Raw genomic sequence first — 17,991 nt, forward strand, 5'->3', positions numbered from 1 at the left:
TACTGAACATAAAACGTCTATGTTTTTGTGGCATTAGCACTAACGGCTACTTGGCTCCTTGCATCTCTTGCAGCCATACGTGTCTGGCACAGTGAAAAATGAATTGTTTTCTATTTCCAGTATTTTTTCTGTCAAGAGAAATATTGCCCTTTAAAACTGCAGAGTGGAAGGCATCTTAAAAATTCCATTATCTAGTACAGCTCATATTTGGTGTATCTACCCTGGTTTTCTTATAATTGCAAACATCATGCAACACTGATCTTTGGAACTAGTTTACATGTTGTGTTTGCTTCGGTGTGTGCAGCTTAGGTAAAGAAAAGTCATAATAAATGCTTCTTGCTTTCTGCATTATTGCCTGTCCTGCGCAGTAAGGTTAGGGCTAGTATCTGTATTCTTGCATTTCTTAACAGGCATGAACAAACTAGAAGTGGTGGAAAAGCCAGAAATAGCCTTATAATTAAAAAGTAGTTTTTGTAATGTCCTTGCGTCCACTGAGCAGTGTCCAGTGTGGGGGAGGACCCATATTTAGAGTCAGAGAATGAAAGAAATAATTGTAAAAGCCAGAACTTGGGATACATAGTCAGATAGCCATGACTAAGCTGGTGTCATTCGCAAAATAAATCTCACACTTTATATTAAAAGAAACCTCTAGCATTCTATCAGATGTGGTAGTTTACAAAGTCTATTTAGTTCACTAAATGGATTGCAGGCACTGGGTACCTTTTGTTCACTTTTGCCAGGGGTAACCCAAACCAGGTGTTGATGCTTCAGATGCTATGCTTTCAGTAACAGGCCCTTCTACTGATAAATACAATCCCATTGTGGTTAAGTGTAAGCCCCTGTGTTTGTCTGTAGTGTTACTTTTATAACATACTGCCTTGACTGCAGATATTCCTTTGTCTAATGATGCTAGGCACTATTGTTAGTACAAGACTCAAATTTGGCTCCACTGAATCTGCATATTAATAAAGTAATTGTTTTGGTACTGCATGGTACACTCGGTGCTTCCTTTGTAAGGAGGTCTTGATTTACAATAGACAATGCCCTCTGTGCAAGGATAACACCCCTGCCCCCAACCTGCATCTAATTTCTAGCCCTTTTAATAAATTGTAAAAACAAGACTGGCTAGAAAATTATGTGGTGACTGATAGAACTAAGCATTGCATATATGATGTGCCTTATATTAAGGGAGTTAAGAGGCATGCTGTTTCTGCTATAGGACTATAAATTCATATCACTTAATAATACTGGTAAGTTGTAAGTGGTCATCACTCCCCATCACTCTATGTACTTTGGTATCTCAATACGCTGGACAAACCTCCTGGTGTCCCAGGGAAGCCTGCTCAGGGTGGTAGGGGTGGAGATGTTAGAGCTGAGGATGTTGAAGAGTATCAGTTAACTTCTTGTCTGTTACTGGTGTGTATTGAATGTGTATACTTACATTTTGACCCACAGGAGTAACAAAATTACTACTGTTTTGCACTAAAACATTAATCTGAAGTGTTACCTTGCTTTCATAAATACTGATCTTTCAAATTTAGCTTGACAAGTTGAAGTCTCAACTTCTTGATTTCAAGACATCGCACTTCCAATCTAGTTTGTCTAGATTGACTTTATAATAATAGGGACTAGTATTTTATGTGTGTTCACTAGCCAGACAGCAGGGCATGATTTATTTATAATGGTGTGAACATAAAGAAAAAAAATGTTTTCTGTTCTAGTGAAATATAGAAAGCTATTAGATGCTCTGTTTATTCTTGTATCAGATAAAATGTAAAGGGAGAATTTCCATTAAAAGCCACTGTTATTTGATGTACTTGATTACTAACGTGTACTGTAATTTCTCTGTGTGTCTCAGTTGATCACTTTAAGTAAATCCCATAAAGAAGAACTAGAAGAGATTAATGAAGAGTAACATTCTTTACTTAATTGGAATTGTTTGTGTAGTGCTGAGAGAGAACCTAGAGGGTTAGGTTGTTGGTGTTTTTTTTCCCCAAGGACTTGGGCAGGGGGGAGTTTCCAAGCAATGAGAAATTTATTTATGGCTTTATTATTTGGTTGAATTGAAGCTTCATCCAAAAGTTTCCTGATCTTTAAGAAGTATAAATTACATTTGGAGCAAGCATCAGATCTTAAATTACCACCAGGAGATGCATAATTGCATGTTCTGCCATGAGTGTATTTTCTCACAGAAAGCAAAATATACCCTTTTGGTTCTCATACATCCATTAACTACTTGCTGCAGTGTAAAAAGTAATGCACCTGGGTTTGTGTACTTAATCATGGTTCACAAATTGAGCCACAATGGTTTTACCTACGTTATTTGAGTTTAAGTAAGTTTGAGGTCCTAGTCTCATTTCTATAAATGGAAGAAAATGTTTCAGACAGCTTTTTAAAAAAGAAAGCTTGTACTGTAGGTCCAGTAATACAGATTTAAGTTCTAAATAGCAGTCCTGGAAAATGGTAGAAGTTATGTGCTTAACTCTGTGTGCCTGAGGGTGATATTAAGAAAGGGCTTTTACATCCAGCCATGAAGACCTAGAGAATTTCTTTTAGGACTATATAAGTTAGCTCAGGTGGCATCTTATTAAACTTTTTCTTAACTGTATACAGGAATTCTCATAATGCAGCATACAAGCAGTAAACTCATTTTGGAAGGATATGTTTTCAGTATTACTGAGCTGAATCACTACATTTGATTATGGCTAAGGTTTCTGTACACCTTTTCTTGTTTCTTAGAATGTTCCTGCAACTTTTTTGAAGGACACCAAACAATAAAGCTGATAACAGAAACCTGCATCCTCAGGTTATTACTAGGTAGTAAGTATGAATTAATAGGAAACCACATATTCATGCTATAGGTTTCTGTACTTGTTAGAAAAAGAGGTTTTGCAGGGTGGGAAGCATTCTTGGAAGACCAGGCTTGAAACTAATATTTAACACCTTAAACTGTAGCATATGAGCAAAACATGTTGGTGCTCTAATGGCAACTGTTAAATAGCATTAAAAGTACTGTAGCTGACAGCTATTGTATTCAAGGAGATGTTTTATCTTTTCCAGCAGTTAACTTGTAATTGAGATTTGAGGTTTGTATTTTTTATCCAAATTTAGATATTTTTATCCAAAATTCAGAAGTTACCATGTGTTTTTGCTGAAACACTGATGTCTTGTCAGAGGAGAATTTGTTGTCTTTCAAGATAGTTGAAGCCCTCCGCTGATTAGCAAGTCCAAAGTACTTTCTCAGATAATGAAAGAACCTACGTGGTCTTTATGTTAAAGATGAAGAAAACCTGAGGTACCTCAAACAGAAGTTTGTTCATCTGGACAAGGCAGTTAAAGCCAGGTTCTAAAGTTCAGAATAAAATGTGTCTTAATCCACATGCATGTTTTGAAATCTAGATAGAGCTCTACCATGAAAGTTCACTTTATAATGTGTTTTTGTGCAAGTGAAAACAAAACAATGTTTGTTTAGTGGTGTGGTTTTTTTCTTTAGGGGAGGTACTTCACTTGCATGGTATTCACAGGGAGATCAGTGTCTGACTGCATCCATTGTGCAAACACTGTAATTGCAAAGTTCTGGTCATCTTTGTTATGTGATGGAAGTTCTTGCTAGCAGTTATTATCCTGCAAGTAGGCCTGTGATTTGTATGTAGTATATGTATTAAAATAAGATCAGAGGCATAGAAAAATCAATGTTTAGGTCTTGAATATTTTATGAGGGTATTGTTGTGAAGAAAGGAAATTCTACAGCTGTAACTTTCAAACTGAAGAATAGCTGTTGTAGCTTTCTTCTGACTGTTATCACTACTGTACATGGATTTAACAGTGTTTCTGGCACTCTAGATTATCTTAAACATATGGGGTATACACAATCGTACACTGTTCATCACATTGTCAAAAATGCCAGGCCTCAAGGCCTAAAAGGTGCCGCAGGCAAGATGTTTAATCCTAACCAGCTGGTGTGCAAGGCATCTGGGGAAACAATTCACAGAATTCCCTGTGGGCATTTTTTGGGGGGGTGGGGTGCAAAGAGAATGTGATATGAAGTACTTCGAAGTTATTTTCCATTTCTCCGCAGTGTCAACCTTTGATATGAAGGCATCTCTTGGACTGGTTTCTGTATATCCTTTGCTTGATAAGCATACTCTTCCTGCTTGCTATGCTGTGACAATTGTTAAAGCTCATTGTCCTGTATTTCTGTAATTGTGATTTTTTTAAATACTTTATTTTCGTTCCGCATAGCTTTTTTCATCACTACCATTCTTGCCAAATTTTTGTTATCAGTTGATTTAAATGGAGTGGTACTACTAGAATCCATTTTAGTTTAAAGGAGACCAGAATGAAACCTTTTAAAATCAACAGAAGTTTGAAAATAGTAACACTTAGCAGTTGCTTTTTGGAACAAATAAGTTCTGAGGACTTAAGTTAAAGGGTAGCTAGGCTTATACCTGCATCTGTTAGACTGGTGGTGGACTGTATCCATGTTCTGCAGGTGTGCTGTAACCACCTTCTACTAGCAAGGAGAGAACTTATGTTTGTAAAACACCAGAAAAGTAAGAGGAATGACAGTGTTTGAATTCTGCTAGCTTTTCAGTTAAGTATTTATTAGTCTTTGAAGTTCGCCATGACTTTTCAGGTGTCTAGTCTTATGTGTGGTCTGCGTGCGAATTGCTGCCTAGTATATACCTCAATACTAGAAGCAATGTTAACTACTGAGTCTGTGTTATGTATTAGCATTGCACTGCACGCCAGATTACGCTGTGCAGGACTTGGTGTAGTCTAGAACATACACTCCCTAACTCTGTGTTATGCAAAGCTACTGTTAATAGTGCCATGTCCCATTGCTAAGTGGGGAGGATGGTGGACTTGGCTTCCAGCGTGAGCCCGTGACTTGAAGGAAGACTGTAAATAACCCAGTATCAAACTAATGTACTTTTATGATGATAACAGGGTACTATGACAGATGTCAGCACTAATGTGTTCACAATAAAGCTCCTTCTATGGTGCCAACAGAGGAAGGGCAGCCAGAAGTTCATATTAAGGTCTGGAAGAGTGCAGCTATAGGTGTTCCTAGAAAATCATTATTAGTTTCAAGTGTGGTGAAATAATAGTAGTCAGCATAAGCAACGCTGGTAGTATGTTGTGTTATTCTTAAGCTTTGCTGTACTGAATAGCTTGGAATAGAAGAATCATTATCCCTATTAGAGAACCAGCTATTCATTTTATGTATAAATGAGAAACTGAAAGTTATTCACTGTTGTAGCTTTTTGGTAGTGCTCCTCATTCTAACTGCGTCGTGTACCCTGGGATATAATGTTACACTTAGCAGTAGTATTAATTGTGTTTACTTTGTTAGAAGAAATAATGGTCTTTGGTCTTTCAAAGTGGTTAGAAGAGAAGATATTTCTGTTCTAGTGGAAACTCATAAGTATTTCTTATATGCTGAATTCATTCTTAAGATGTTTTGGCATTACTAGTGCTGAAAAATTGAATTCAGAATTATACTTCGGCTTTTTTCAAATTTAAAATTCACCTGAATCCTGACACAAGACAAACTCAAATATTTGGATTAAATTTATTAATCGCAGGCACTCTCTCCTGTGTGAGTAACTATAACTTAAAAGCAAAAGTTCATAGCTGTATGAGATCATTACTTCCAGTTGCTTCTCTCTGCCCAGTCTTTCAAAACATTTAAGCTTAATTATAGCTTTACATCAGTCACTTAAACCATTCATTCTTTTAACAGGTGGTCCGCCTGGGAGGAAATTAGATATTGATGTAGAGGAGATAGCTTTCTTTTTTTCCTTCAGTGATGCTTGAGAACCCATCTTATATTTTTGACAACCTCTCCATATGCCCTACACTTACGCTGTCAGCAAGAAAAAAACCTTAGGCCAAAAGTATGGGCTTCAGTACAAAATGGTTAATGCAGTTCATCCAGTGAACTAGTTTGTCCACTGATAGACCTAATTGATGACTGCACAAAATTTTTCAGCAAGCAATGTTAAGAGAAAAATCTACAAAATGCTAATGGTTATATTATATGGCTAAGTCTTGCATATATAGAGGCTTTGCACACACAACTGTCTTGAAAAATACAATGAAAGTTAGGCAAGTAGTTGCATTGATTCAGGAAGATACCAGTTCAGCGCTCTTGTTGTCTTCTCTAGTCCACACAAGTCGTTACTAAATTCAGTGTTCTAACTGTGACATAATATATAAATAACTCCTTTGTGTTGGGTTGGATTAGTGTGGTGTTTATTCATGAACTGTTAACCAGCTGGTACCTATGTCTGTCTTGGTAGATAAGATTAGTTTGTATTTTGTGAACAACAAATAAGTCTTAAAATGGGTCCATAAAAAGCTAACCAGTGATATTTTAAAAATTTGTTCTTGTACTTCATGTTAGATATACTCCTTTTGAATATCAATCACTATTCCATATAAAAAATGGCTAGAATGTATAGAGCCACCCATCCATGTACTGTGTCTTGACCACAGTTACTTGGAGGGTTAATGGACTCTTAAGGCTCTTGGGGTATGTGCTTAAATAACCTTGTGCATACTGCTTAGTTTCATTTCTTACAGAATTAGTCTTACATATTTGTTCTGTGCAGTTCTTTGTAGAATCTGGCTGATTTCATGCAACGAATGAGATGAGTTGGAAGACTACAAGGAGACTTTAACAATGTTTGTAAAAATCTACATGCAAGGAGAATACAGGGGAAGACCTCGTGAGTGGGTGATGAGGGAAACATTTGCAAAACATCTAAAATTGAGTTCTAAATGTGCCCACCGCGAACAAGGTTTGATTGGATCTTCTTGGCATAGTCTTGACAATAACAAGGCTTCTAGAGCTTATGAAATGGCTTGACTTCATCTGCTTTTGGAATTCAGCAGAACCAAGGGAACAGTTTCTAAACAGTTTTATTCCTTTAGAAGCTAGATTTGTATTGATAAACAATTAATATTCTCAATTATGTAAACTTTTCTATTACATATGATCATCACTGACATACTGTAAATAGTCATCCTTGTGGCATATTTCATTGGCTAAGAAAACAAACTATTTGAAATTATGTTGAAAATTCTTAACGGCTAGATTATTCTTTCATCTATTAATAGTCTTCATGAATACCATCATTTACAGCAAATACTTTTTAAGTCTTCTGTCGTAACTTAAGATTTTAAACAAAAGATCAATTTTGTTGTCTTTCGTGTTGTTAACACACTAAAGAATGCCTCCTTAATTTTGTACTACTTGCTTATTTATCAGGTAGTAACTTTAAGCTTAGTATTGTAGAAAGATCTTCTAGAATGTTTGAAAAAATATTTAGACTTCACATCAAGGCTTCCAGTGATGGAGAATGGAGGAAACTGCTAGTCAAGAGTACTGTTGCTAGTCTGGCAGTGTATTTGTGGTATACCTATGTAAGTTGTCTTATTTCTTCATGGTAATGTTTGCCCCTTTGGTTATCATACTGGCAGCTGAAATTCAGTTGGTTACCAGTGACCAGCTTCTTTGCTCAGTCTTCTTTATTTACTTTGTCCTTTACCACTGTACCCTGCTTGCACATTTGGAAGTGAGTGACTTCTCATTGAGCTCTGTAGAAACCAGTATAGTTTCTGCTGCCTCTGTTTCCTGTATCAGCAATGATTTCATACCAATACATGATCAAAACAGTAGTTAGTTCAAGAGGAATTATCTACAGAAGTTCTAACAGAAATCCCATTGATGGTTGGTAAATTACAATTTGCAATCTTTCTGACTTGTAGATCAAGGTCTGTATCTTAAAATTCCTGATTTGTTGGTTTTGCTTTAAGATCTTGTGGAGGGAAATCTCAAGTGAATGCATAAGCAAGAAGCTGTCCTGCAGCTGTCACTGACTCAAAATTATTGTCTTGTGATTTCAGGGACTAAATTACATGTCATGTTAGCCTGTGATGCTGGAATTAAAAGTAGTGGTTATACTTTCATACACCAGTCATTCTAGTTTTGGAAATGATGAAATTTGAAGATGTAAATGTGTTTGAGAGGATTAATTGAAAATTCAGTTCATGTCAAAATGATGAAGTACTGAACAGCTGGTGCAATGTTTAAATAAGTTTCTGGACAGTTATAAAACATTGTCAATCATGATCTTTATACCAGATTACTCTGTCAGCTTCTAAATTAAGGTGACACAAGGTAAATAATAGCAATCTAGAAGTGACTAAATATCCAGAATGGCCTGTGTGACTTTGAAAAGTTGCATAATGCATAATATTAGACTCCATTATAAAAGCTGCTGTCTCCTGTAGGAAAATCTCAGTGGCATTCCAAATCAGCCTGAACTGATTATTTGTTTCAACCTATTCTGCTATTCAGAGGCTTATCTTCGTAAAGTTAACGTTGTGGGCTGTAGCTTCCTCTGTGGATAGACTTTATAGCATCATGGTTCATCTAAAATGTAAAACCCCAGCATCTTATTAGAGCAAGTGTCACTTTAATTTGTACAATCCATACTAGATGTCTTGCTTATGTCTTTCTCTGTTTAATAGCCACCTCAGCAGCATCAATTCGGGTGTAACTGGTTTTCGTGATCCAATGAACAAGGTCATCTGAAGAGCATGTATAGTAAGGCTTCATGTGTAGAAGACTATTCCAACAAACTGTTTCCATTAAAACTCCACTTATGCTATACAGAAATAAATAAAATGTAAACTCATAATGTTTTCTTAAGATGGCAGAGAATATGAGAATTGTTCTGAAAGGAATATGAACGATCCAGTAACTGTCAGGCTTAGGTTTTATAGTATCTAGTGTTGATGCTTGCTGAAGTTAGTCTGCCAGACAGAGTTAGCAATCTAGTAAGGGCCATACAATGTCTTTGGAGTCCAGGCAGTGTAATCATAGCAAGGTGACATGTATCTTGTCTTGCTTATAATCTGGTAACAGCTTGTGGTGTGGTGTACATACATGGCATTCTTCTGGTAATGTGCAGAGAATCTGATCAGCCCATCCTTCCTGGGCTACCAAAATGACTATATATCTATCTCACTTTTAACTGGTGTCTATTTATTCACTGTATTGCCTCAAAAAAATTCGGGATTCTCCCAGCAAGTGTGGGAAGAACTTCCAGGCATTGCTCTGCCTAATCCAAGAGTACTGGAAAATGTAAATAATCATTAGAGAAGGCTGACACATGCAAGACTCATGGTTTTTAATTGTCTGTGTGTTCTATGGGGGAGGCATTGCATCCTCCAAGAAAAGAAAAAAAAAAAAAACAAAAAACCAAACCCCCCAAAAAAACCAAAAAAACCCACCCTACATCTAGACGCAGATTCACTTGAACTTCCTTCTAAAGCCAAAGGATTAGTTTCTCCCTGTGAAGGTGGATTTCTTAACTACACATCTAGCAGTTCATCGGTGCAACACACCATATTCAAAATACTGTCCCTAACTTTAAAGCAATCAGTTTGGGTAGCTGGTAGCTGGGTATGAGCATAATAACTTGATTCCTTCTGTGATCTAGACCTTGTAGTCTTCATCTTCCTTGGGTTTTCTCAGGGGTCACTCAGCCAAAGGAGAGTTAGGGATGGATAGTTAATAGTTCATGATTCTGTTCAGCTCACAAGTGCATTGTCCTCTTGTTCTCTTCCCATACAGAGCAGTTAGAAATGGAAAGTTACTAGCAAGAAACAAGTTGGATAAGCATCTGAAGAACTGGGAAAATGATCTTTTTTGATCCTATTAAACCCCTTTCCTTATCCATCAGCATAATGATAGATAGGTTTCAACCTTGTGCATCCTTATTTCAGGATAGTCAGGGAGGTTGAGAAATGAAGAAAAAAAAAAATCAGTATTTGTGAATTCAGTATTGAAAAGTCAGTATCAGTGCCCCCCCCCCCCCACACACACACAGAGTGGGTCATCTTGTTAATAGATGTTAATATTCTTAATTGTTTAGGCATTTATATGGATAAAACAGAATTTTCTTTGCTACTTCCCATTTAGTCATGTAATTTCCCATTGTCTAGACTTTTAATGTTTTACAGTACCTGCTCTGCTAAAATTTGAAGTCAGTAAGTCTTGCTATGTGCTATAGTCTCCTGAGAAGGGAATTTTTTGTTTATTGATCATAATAACATAAAATAACGCACTTGGACAACTGAGACTTTAGTCTGTTGCTATAAAGAGGTTTTCCTCTGCAAGGGCCTTTTTGAAGACTTCAGAGGGAGTTTGTCCTGGTTTCAGCTGGGATAGAGTTAATTTTATTCTTAGTAGCTGGTCCAGTGCTGTGTTTTGGATTTGGTGTGAGAACAATGTTGATAGCACACAGATTATTTTGGTTATTGCTGGGTAATGTTTATACTATGTCAAGGACTTTTCAGTTTCTCAGGCCTTGCCAGTGAGGGGGCTGGAGGGGTACGGGAAACTGGGAGGGGACACAGCCAGGACTGCTGACCTGAACTAGCCAAAGGGATATTCCATACCATATGGCTGAGTATATAAGCATAAGGGGGAAGAAGAAGATGGGGAACACATAGAGTATTATGGCATTTGTCTTCCCAAGTAACCATTTTGTATGATGGAGCCCGGCTTTCCTGGACACGGCTGTACACCTGCCTGCCCATGGGAAGTAGTGAATGAACTCCTTGGTTTGTTTTGCTTGCATGCATGGTTTTTGCTTTACCTGTTAAACTATCTCAACCCGTGAGTTTTCTCACTTTTTCCTCTTCCAATCCTCCTCCCGCATCCCACTGTGGGGGGAGTGAGCGGGAGGCTGCATGGTGCTTGGTTGCCAGCTGGGGTTAAACGATGACAGAGTTTTGGAATTCTTTCCACAGAGAAGCACTATCATTCTTCATTCATTTATTTAGGCTATGTCAATGCCGAGCATCATTCTGTATAGTGTTAAGCAGAAAGGTACTGCAGGTACTACCAAGCCTGCCTAAGTAGTGTTTTCTCACTTGGTAAATCATAAAATCAAATCTGAAATGGACATTACTTTCTAATATTTCCCCTCAGTTTTTGCTTAGTACCTTGAGAACTGCTGTTACAGTAATGATCCACAGGCTACCACTGGTCTGCAGTAGTAAGTTAAAGATCTACAGACTAATGTAAATAATGCATCTACTCAATGAGCATTTTGTTTACTGAAGTGCAGTATCACTTGCATCTACTGTTACACAACACATTTTGCAGAACTTGGGTTAGGTTTGTTAGAAGTTCAGTCTGACTGTGGAGCTTTGCTTTAAGGAGTTAGGAACCAATTAATTATCAAATGCCTTCTATTTATGTAAACAATGGGGTGTATCTAGTTCCAGCACCTTTCAGTATATGGAAGGGTATGGACTGTCTGGTCTAGACTTAACTCATGATAATAGTAAATAATTTAGGTCATAGTCTAGTTACAATCTTTTGTGAAGACTGGGGTGGGAAGAACCCTGCATTCTAGGGGGGTTTCTATTGTTTGCGTGTTTTCTTTGTCTAGCAAAGAATTGCTGCTTTCCTTTGTCTGTCTTGTAACACATTTCTGTAATTTCTTCCTTGTCATTCCTGCCCCATAGTAGCTGTAGCTGCCTGCCTGTTTGTTTTTTTATATATCTTCCTAAACTATTTGATTGTACTAGTAGTGCCTTTTTTCCACTTTAAACATCTGAAATACCTCTTTAGTAATATTGAGAAAGATGCTACCTTGCCTTAGTTATCTTAACTGTGCTGTTCCACCACTCACTAATCGGTTACTTTTGGAAAGGGTTACACTAGTTGCATAACTCTTTATATTGGCTGTTGGGGGCATACGACAGTTTTCTTCCCAGAGTTAACCTAGGAGCCACTCTGAATTCCTACAGCATCGCTGGCTGAGGGGTTCTGTTAGGTTGCACACTGTTGCCACTGGGATTGCTCATTCAGCCTTATTTAAACTGTCTCCAAAGGCCAAGCAGGCTTTCTTCATCCTGGTTCACATTTTACTGGATTGAAGACTAGACCTCAGCAACTAAAGGTTTTGTATGGCTGAATACATCTTATTACATATTTAACTTATTTTCTTGGAAGCCTCCTGTAATGCTGGGATGCTTTTTTCAAAGACTTGAGGTCAGTTCCTCATAACCTCTTAACACTTTAAATCCACTGTCAGTATATGCTTCTGACAAGAAATTGCATTTCTGTAAGCAAATGCTTAAAGTTTTTTGAGATATTCTTCAGGTTTCTATTTCCTCCAAATTACCAAAAATATTAGTGATCCTCATCTTTGTCTCACTTAAATACTTTTATGTTACTTTTGTGTGTGTTCAGATCTCTTTTGAAGTGGTAAACTCTTTAGCCACAGTCCCTTGAGTCAGATCCATTCATAGTGTGTATCTTTAGCTTTGGAAGGAAGCTCTGAGCATGCATCTTCCCCTCTGTTTGTTTATCTAGCTAATAATAAGCTGCCAGGGTACTTGAACAGCTTTTATGGCTGGCATCCAGCCCTTCACCCAGAAAAGTATTTTACCTTAGCTTTCACTGGAGAGAATTCAGGTTTAGAATAAATGTCACACTATACCTGAACACTCCTACTTCAATCTAGATGGAAGCTGACTTCCCCTTTCCCCTGTGGCTAATTCGTGACTGAAAATGTTAAAACAGATCTTAGGGGGTTCTGGACCACATTGCTTTACAAATGCTTAGTCTCCTTAAATGTGGCAATACAAAACCCATTTCTGTTCAGATGGTGAAACAGAGATGATTGATAGCTGCCAGTGTACTTACCTTTCACAATGTATTGCAACTAAATGCTCAATTGCATGTAGATTCTTCATATATTGCAACCTGTGAACTTTTGACAACTATACTGCATACAGGCAAGTAAGCAAGTGCAAGGCTTGAAACCAGACTAGTGACAATAGTACTAAAATAATACTAGGCTAACAGTGGGATTGACTTAAATCTGCCTCAAGCAGTGAAGTAATATTATGACAACAAAATACAGAACATTCAAAATACTGGACATACTATGACAGACTTGGCTTCATTTGAAAAAAGGAGAGAAATATGCAGCTTTTTCCAAAATGGAGTTCAGAACACTCATTTCTTAGTGAGGCTCCTTGAGAAGGCTGAGGTGAACTGGAGCTCCAGTCTTTTAGGTTAGCTTTCCATGTGGCAGTCAATCATCTCAGTGACATACTACAGCCACCGCAAACAAGACTGTGAATGTAGTAGTGAATGGGAGTCCATCACCCCAGGTGAAAAGGGTTGAAAACAGCAATTTAGGTGAGAAGATAAGTTTCCTTACTTTGCGAAAGGCCTATTTTGCCCTAACCTGAAATGCAGTCTGCCTTGCAATACAACCTTCCTGACCTTCCTCAAACATCTTGGTCTAGAATGGGTATCTGTTGCCAGAGTGGGATTCTTCTCCTACTCTTAACACCTCAGTTGTTCATCTCAAGTTCCAAGCATGCTGCTGTTGTGTGCTGTGTGCCCAGCTTCCTGCTGGCTTCCCTGTGGCCCGAGAGTTATCATAGGTTAGTTGATTTGATCTTACTAAGACAGCGAGTAGCAGCCAGTTCTGCTCAATGCAGTTTGATAGCCTAGTCATGCCAACCACAACATGTCTGACTCTTGCCTCATCAATTCCTTTCTTGTTCTCCCACTTCCGAAAGGGATAAATACTTCATAGCAAGTCACAATAAAGAAGGGGGACGACGATGATGATGACTGGATATTAAATTAAAAAACAGAAAAGCAGGGGTTTTGTCATCATTGACTTTCTAACAGTGTGTGATAAGCTAAAAAGAATCCAATTAAGACAAATCATGTTTTGCTAGTACTTTTTCATAATTTCCTTTTCTTAATCTTACAAGGATATTTACTGTGGGGTTTTAACATATTGTTACATGACAGAATGGCCATGAACAGATAAATAGGGCTAGAAATTATAGATTAGACTGCACGGGGGGTAAAATAATGCTGTCCAGTAAGAGAAATCTTGAACTTAGTGATAAAAGTGTTTCTTGGGCTGTGTACATCTTTGTGAGATCAAGAAAGGGGTCTTATTTAAAGCATGAGGGATGAAAACAGAGTAAGAGCAGCCAGATCTTTCCTTTTATGCTGTTAGTTAGTAAACTTGTGCGTGACAAGGTACAGATAATAAATGGGCAATATACCAATATCTTAAGAGAATTTGGGGATACTAAGAGTGTTCACAGCTGGAACGGAAATAACAAAGAGTTGCCACACCCATAGCTGTAATGGTGATATTTGAATAAAAGCTTCATCGAAATAGCATTTCCTAAAGATTGCTATGGTAAAGGTATACCCATTTAAAATGTGAAAACTTCACTAGTTACCAATTCATGTACCCAAAAAGCTGTAAAGGAGGAAGGACAGAAAGTCACTTTAATTTCCACAAAAGCTTATCAGATTTCTGTTTCTGTGAAGAATATTGCTGTGGACTAAAACATGGCCTCACCCCGCCCATAAAATGTATTCGAAATTCAATAAACTGAAAATAAGAGTGGTAGCTGACGCTAGTGCTACTGAAATGTGACAGGTATGCAATTGAGTATGTGGATGTTAATGTTTATAAAATTCCTATGTAAGCAAAAAAAAAAAGTATCTTGTCAACTTTTTTCAGATTTTGTTACATCATTGATATTTCTGATGTAGCTTTTGTGTAAACATGATTTAAAGCAACACTTCATTGTGGTAACATTTACCTCATATCTGCTACTGCTTTCTGCCTTAGCATTTGAATGATTAGATTTGTGCATTACAGTAACTTAGATCTAGAGGAGTGTAAAAAAAAAAAAAAAATTTATTAAACTACGTGAGCTTTCTGGAAGTCTGCCTGTAGCTTTTTCTGTTGTTGCCTTCATTTTGCCAGTGTAATAGGGTTGCAGCTAAAGGACTGAAGAGTTTAAAAGGAATTTAATTGCTGTGTAATAAGCCTTATCCTTCAGTGTGGTACTTCATTGAAGCTAGACAGTGAGTGTTTTGTGACAGAAGGAAAAGCTGAGGGGGATGGGAGGAGCAGGAAGCTACAAAATGACCATGGCTGGCCTCTCTGCATTCCTGTAAGGCTTGCTTTTTTAAAATTGGAAGCTGCTTTTATAGATGCTCCTCCAAACAGGTTTGTTTTTTTCCATACTGTCCCATTTAGACTTTGGAATGCATGTACAAAAGGGCAGGCCCTCTAAGTGACTTTCCAATCTGTTTTTGTGATTCCAGCCAAGTTCCCTTTAATGTATGGAACAGGCGAAGTTGAGCTGACTCTTATAATATCACAGAACTCGGACGCAGCTGCTGCTGTAAGTGGCACTGTGTGATAATACAACAGCTCTGCTATTTACTGGGACTCAAGTGCCTGGACTGGCACACAGAGACATTATATGAAATCCGAAAGCATGAGGATAAAGGAGATTTCTTTGCGGCAAGATCCTGATCTAAGAAAGGAGTTGGCATTGCTAGCTCGAGGATGTGATTTTGTTTTGCCTTCTAGATTCAAGAAGAGACTGAAAGCTTTTCAGCAGGTCCAGGTTTGTCTTTCCGTTCTTATACAACTAAGTTATTGGTGTCAGTTGTACCTTCATAACCATGGCAACTGCAGGAAATACATGGAAGGCCTTCGTAAACTAGCAGGATTTGGACAGTCTGTTCCACGTATGATGATTTCTTCTGTGTTTTAGAAGACTGTGCAGGTAGTTTTCTGCAAACAAAAAAATGAGGGAGGGTTTACTGAAATGTGTAGCCTAGCTAAACTACAGTGTTTGCACAGAGGCATATGCAGTGGAAGCTTGGTGTGCTTAATGCTATTAGACTTTTAAAGATTATTTTCCTTAATCTGCATAATCATAATCTACATGCATTTCCCTGGGGATTTAATTTACCTGTTACTGAAACTGGGCATATAATACACTTAAATAGGCTGTAACTTTACTAACTCAGACTTAAAAGGTGCTTTTGTACTTGCACGATGATCCTGAATTTTCTTTAGAGTATGTTTATTTTAGACTTTGTATTTGGATGCAATCAGTTGTTGCTACATGGTTTACACATGTGCCTCTGCTGTTTTGCAGCAGTGAGTTAAATCCACCATTTTAAAGTGAGCTCCTAATTGAGAATAGAAACATTTGAACTGTTTAATTAGAAGGAAAACTACTTATAGAGTAAATGTTCAAAGAAAATACCTTAGGGTAGGGGAAAAAATGTGGAACTGTTTTACTGGAGTAACTGAAATTTGGTATTTCCTCAAACACACTTAACCTTAAGGCTTTTGGTGGTATGTGAAAGCATTCACTTTGTCCTTACCTCACCCTCACTTCCAATTCAGGTACTAAAGGTATATCAGTGGTGGCGTATGTGAGGTTTTTTTGACCCTTCTTTAATTAAGGAAAGTTTAGCAGTTGAATAAAAAAAGATTTCTGGCTTTTAAAATCATTCTAAATATAGCCTGCTACTTAATTTTGAATTCAGTGCACTAGTGTCCTTTTCATGTGACCTTCAAGAGAGGGCCATTGAGCCCTATGACCCTAAAAATGTCTTAGCCTTCTGTCTTCTACATTATTATTTCAGAATTGTTTCAGCTGAGTTATATAGGCAATGTTTATTCTTTTGTGCAAAGCAGAATGCAAGTGCTGACCCTTCTGTTTTATGCCATTCAGCATAAAATTGTGAATGAAAGGATTTTATGACTTGTATTGTTTGTGCTGAACTGGAGTCAGAGAAGGAAACATTTACTAGAGACAGCAGGAATAGAAAATACTATTTTAATTACATCGAACTAGCAGTATCAGTTAATATTTAGGCACCTCAGAGCATGAGGCCAGTTTAGCCTAGTCATGGCATCCTGTTGTAAACAAACACGCTATTGCCTTGTGTGGTGGCCCTTAACTGGATCTGTCTTTCATGAAATGATAGTTGGATCACTTGCACTTTTACAGTGTCTTTTTATGTTGAGCTAGAAAACATGTCAATGTAGTATGGCCCTGCATACCTACAAGCAACTAAATACTTCAGGAAACAGTTTGTCTAGCTGTAGGGTTTTTTTCTGTTTTAGCATGCTGCTGGCCGTAAGCTTACAATGCAGACAATGAACACATATTTTTCAATTTTAACCAGACTTTCACTTCTTGGGCAAATAGCAACTGTAGAATAATGTATATTAAACCACTTAATCATATTACAGACAAAACTCTGTGGGCAAAACAGATTTAATAGGCATACAAAACTAAAATCTGATGGCTTTCTTTGCTCAATTTGATAGCAAGTATTTTATCTGAGGTTCCTTTTTGAAATGGTATTTTGCTTCAGCCTCATGATTTTAAGGAGACCTTTTTGGAAGTACCTTGAAAACCTGAAATACGAGTGCTAGTAACTGTTGATACAGAAGGAGATGGATATTCTTTGCTTGACACTTCATGTTTTTGTCAATTTCAGCTTGTCCTTGTAGGTTAGGTGCATTTCAAAGAATAACTATTCATCACGTACATAGTCATGGAAGAAATTTCATGTTGAAATTAAAAACTGCTTAGAGCTTTTGTAGAATAACTTGAAAAAAATTTCTCATTTCAGTTGCTAAGCATCATTGCCATTGTTACAACTTCCTATACCACTGTAATACTGGCCTTTCAGACAGAATAGGGCATGAATATGAAGTAAATTAGAATGCTAAACTCAAGCAGAAATGGAAGCCAGTTTTTCTGTACTTCTGCTACACTCTTAAAACTTCTTATATCCATGCAGATTCTCATAAAGAGGTTTAGTGCTATTAAACCTAGTCTCTTAAAATAAATGAGTAATGATGGTAGATGGTGAGAGAACATGTGGCTCAACATGTGCTCTGAGGTGGGTTGGAGTGACTGGATCTTCTGCTGGTTCTAGGAATTGTAGGGCAGTGGCATTTTGTATAGAGCCATGGAAGTAATCTTGTGTAGGTAATACCCTGTGTTTTAGAAGGGGTGGTCATTGGAGCGTAGCAAGTCAGGCTTTGTGAAAATCTTTACATAGACAACCAGTAATGAGGT

General features: G+C 37.5%; 1 protein-coding gene across 3 annotated transcripts in view; it reads left to right on the forward strand.

The window, feature by feature from the left end:
- The window catches only part of PPP2R3B (protein phosphatase 2 regulatory subunit B''beta), a 53,422-nt gene that overhangs the window by 494 nt on the left and 34,937 nt on the right, over positions 1 to 17,991 (forward strand). Inside the window, exons 1-2 of one of the 3 annotated variants that reach the window (XM_027790930.2) lie at positions 14,989 to 15,098; positions 15,197 to 15,504. The exons of 1 other annotated variant lie outside the window; for it this stretch is intronic. In XM_027790930.2, the coding sequence (XP_027646731.1) occupies positions 15,358 to 15,504 (147 nt within the window). In that variant the 5' untranslated portion in view covers positions 14,989 to 15,098; positions 15,197 to 15,357. Of the gene's footprint in view, positions 1 to 14,988; positions 15,505 to 17,991 lie in introns of those variants that run through there. One more of the 3 variants, XM_027790886.2, reaches the window with a different exon arrangement.

The sequence above is a fragment of the Falco peregrinus genome, chromosome 4, assembly GCF_023634155.1.
Source record: "Falco peregrinus isolate bFalPer1 chromosome 4, bFalPer1.pri, whole genome shotgun sequence".
NCBI classification, from domain to species: Eukaryota; Metazoa; Chordata; class Aves; order Falconiformes; family Falconidae; genus Falco; species Falco peregrinus.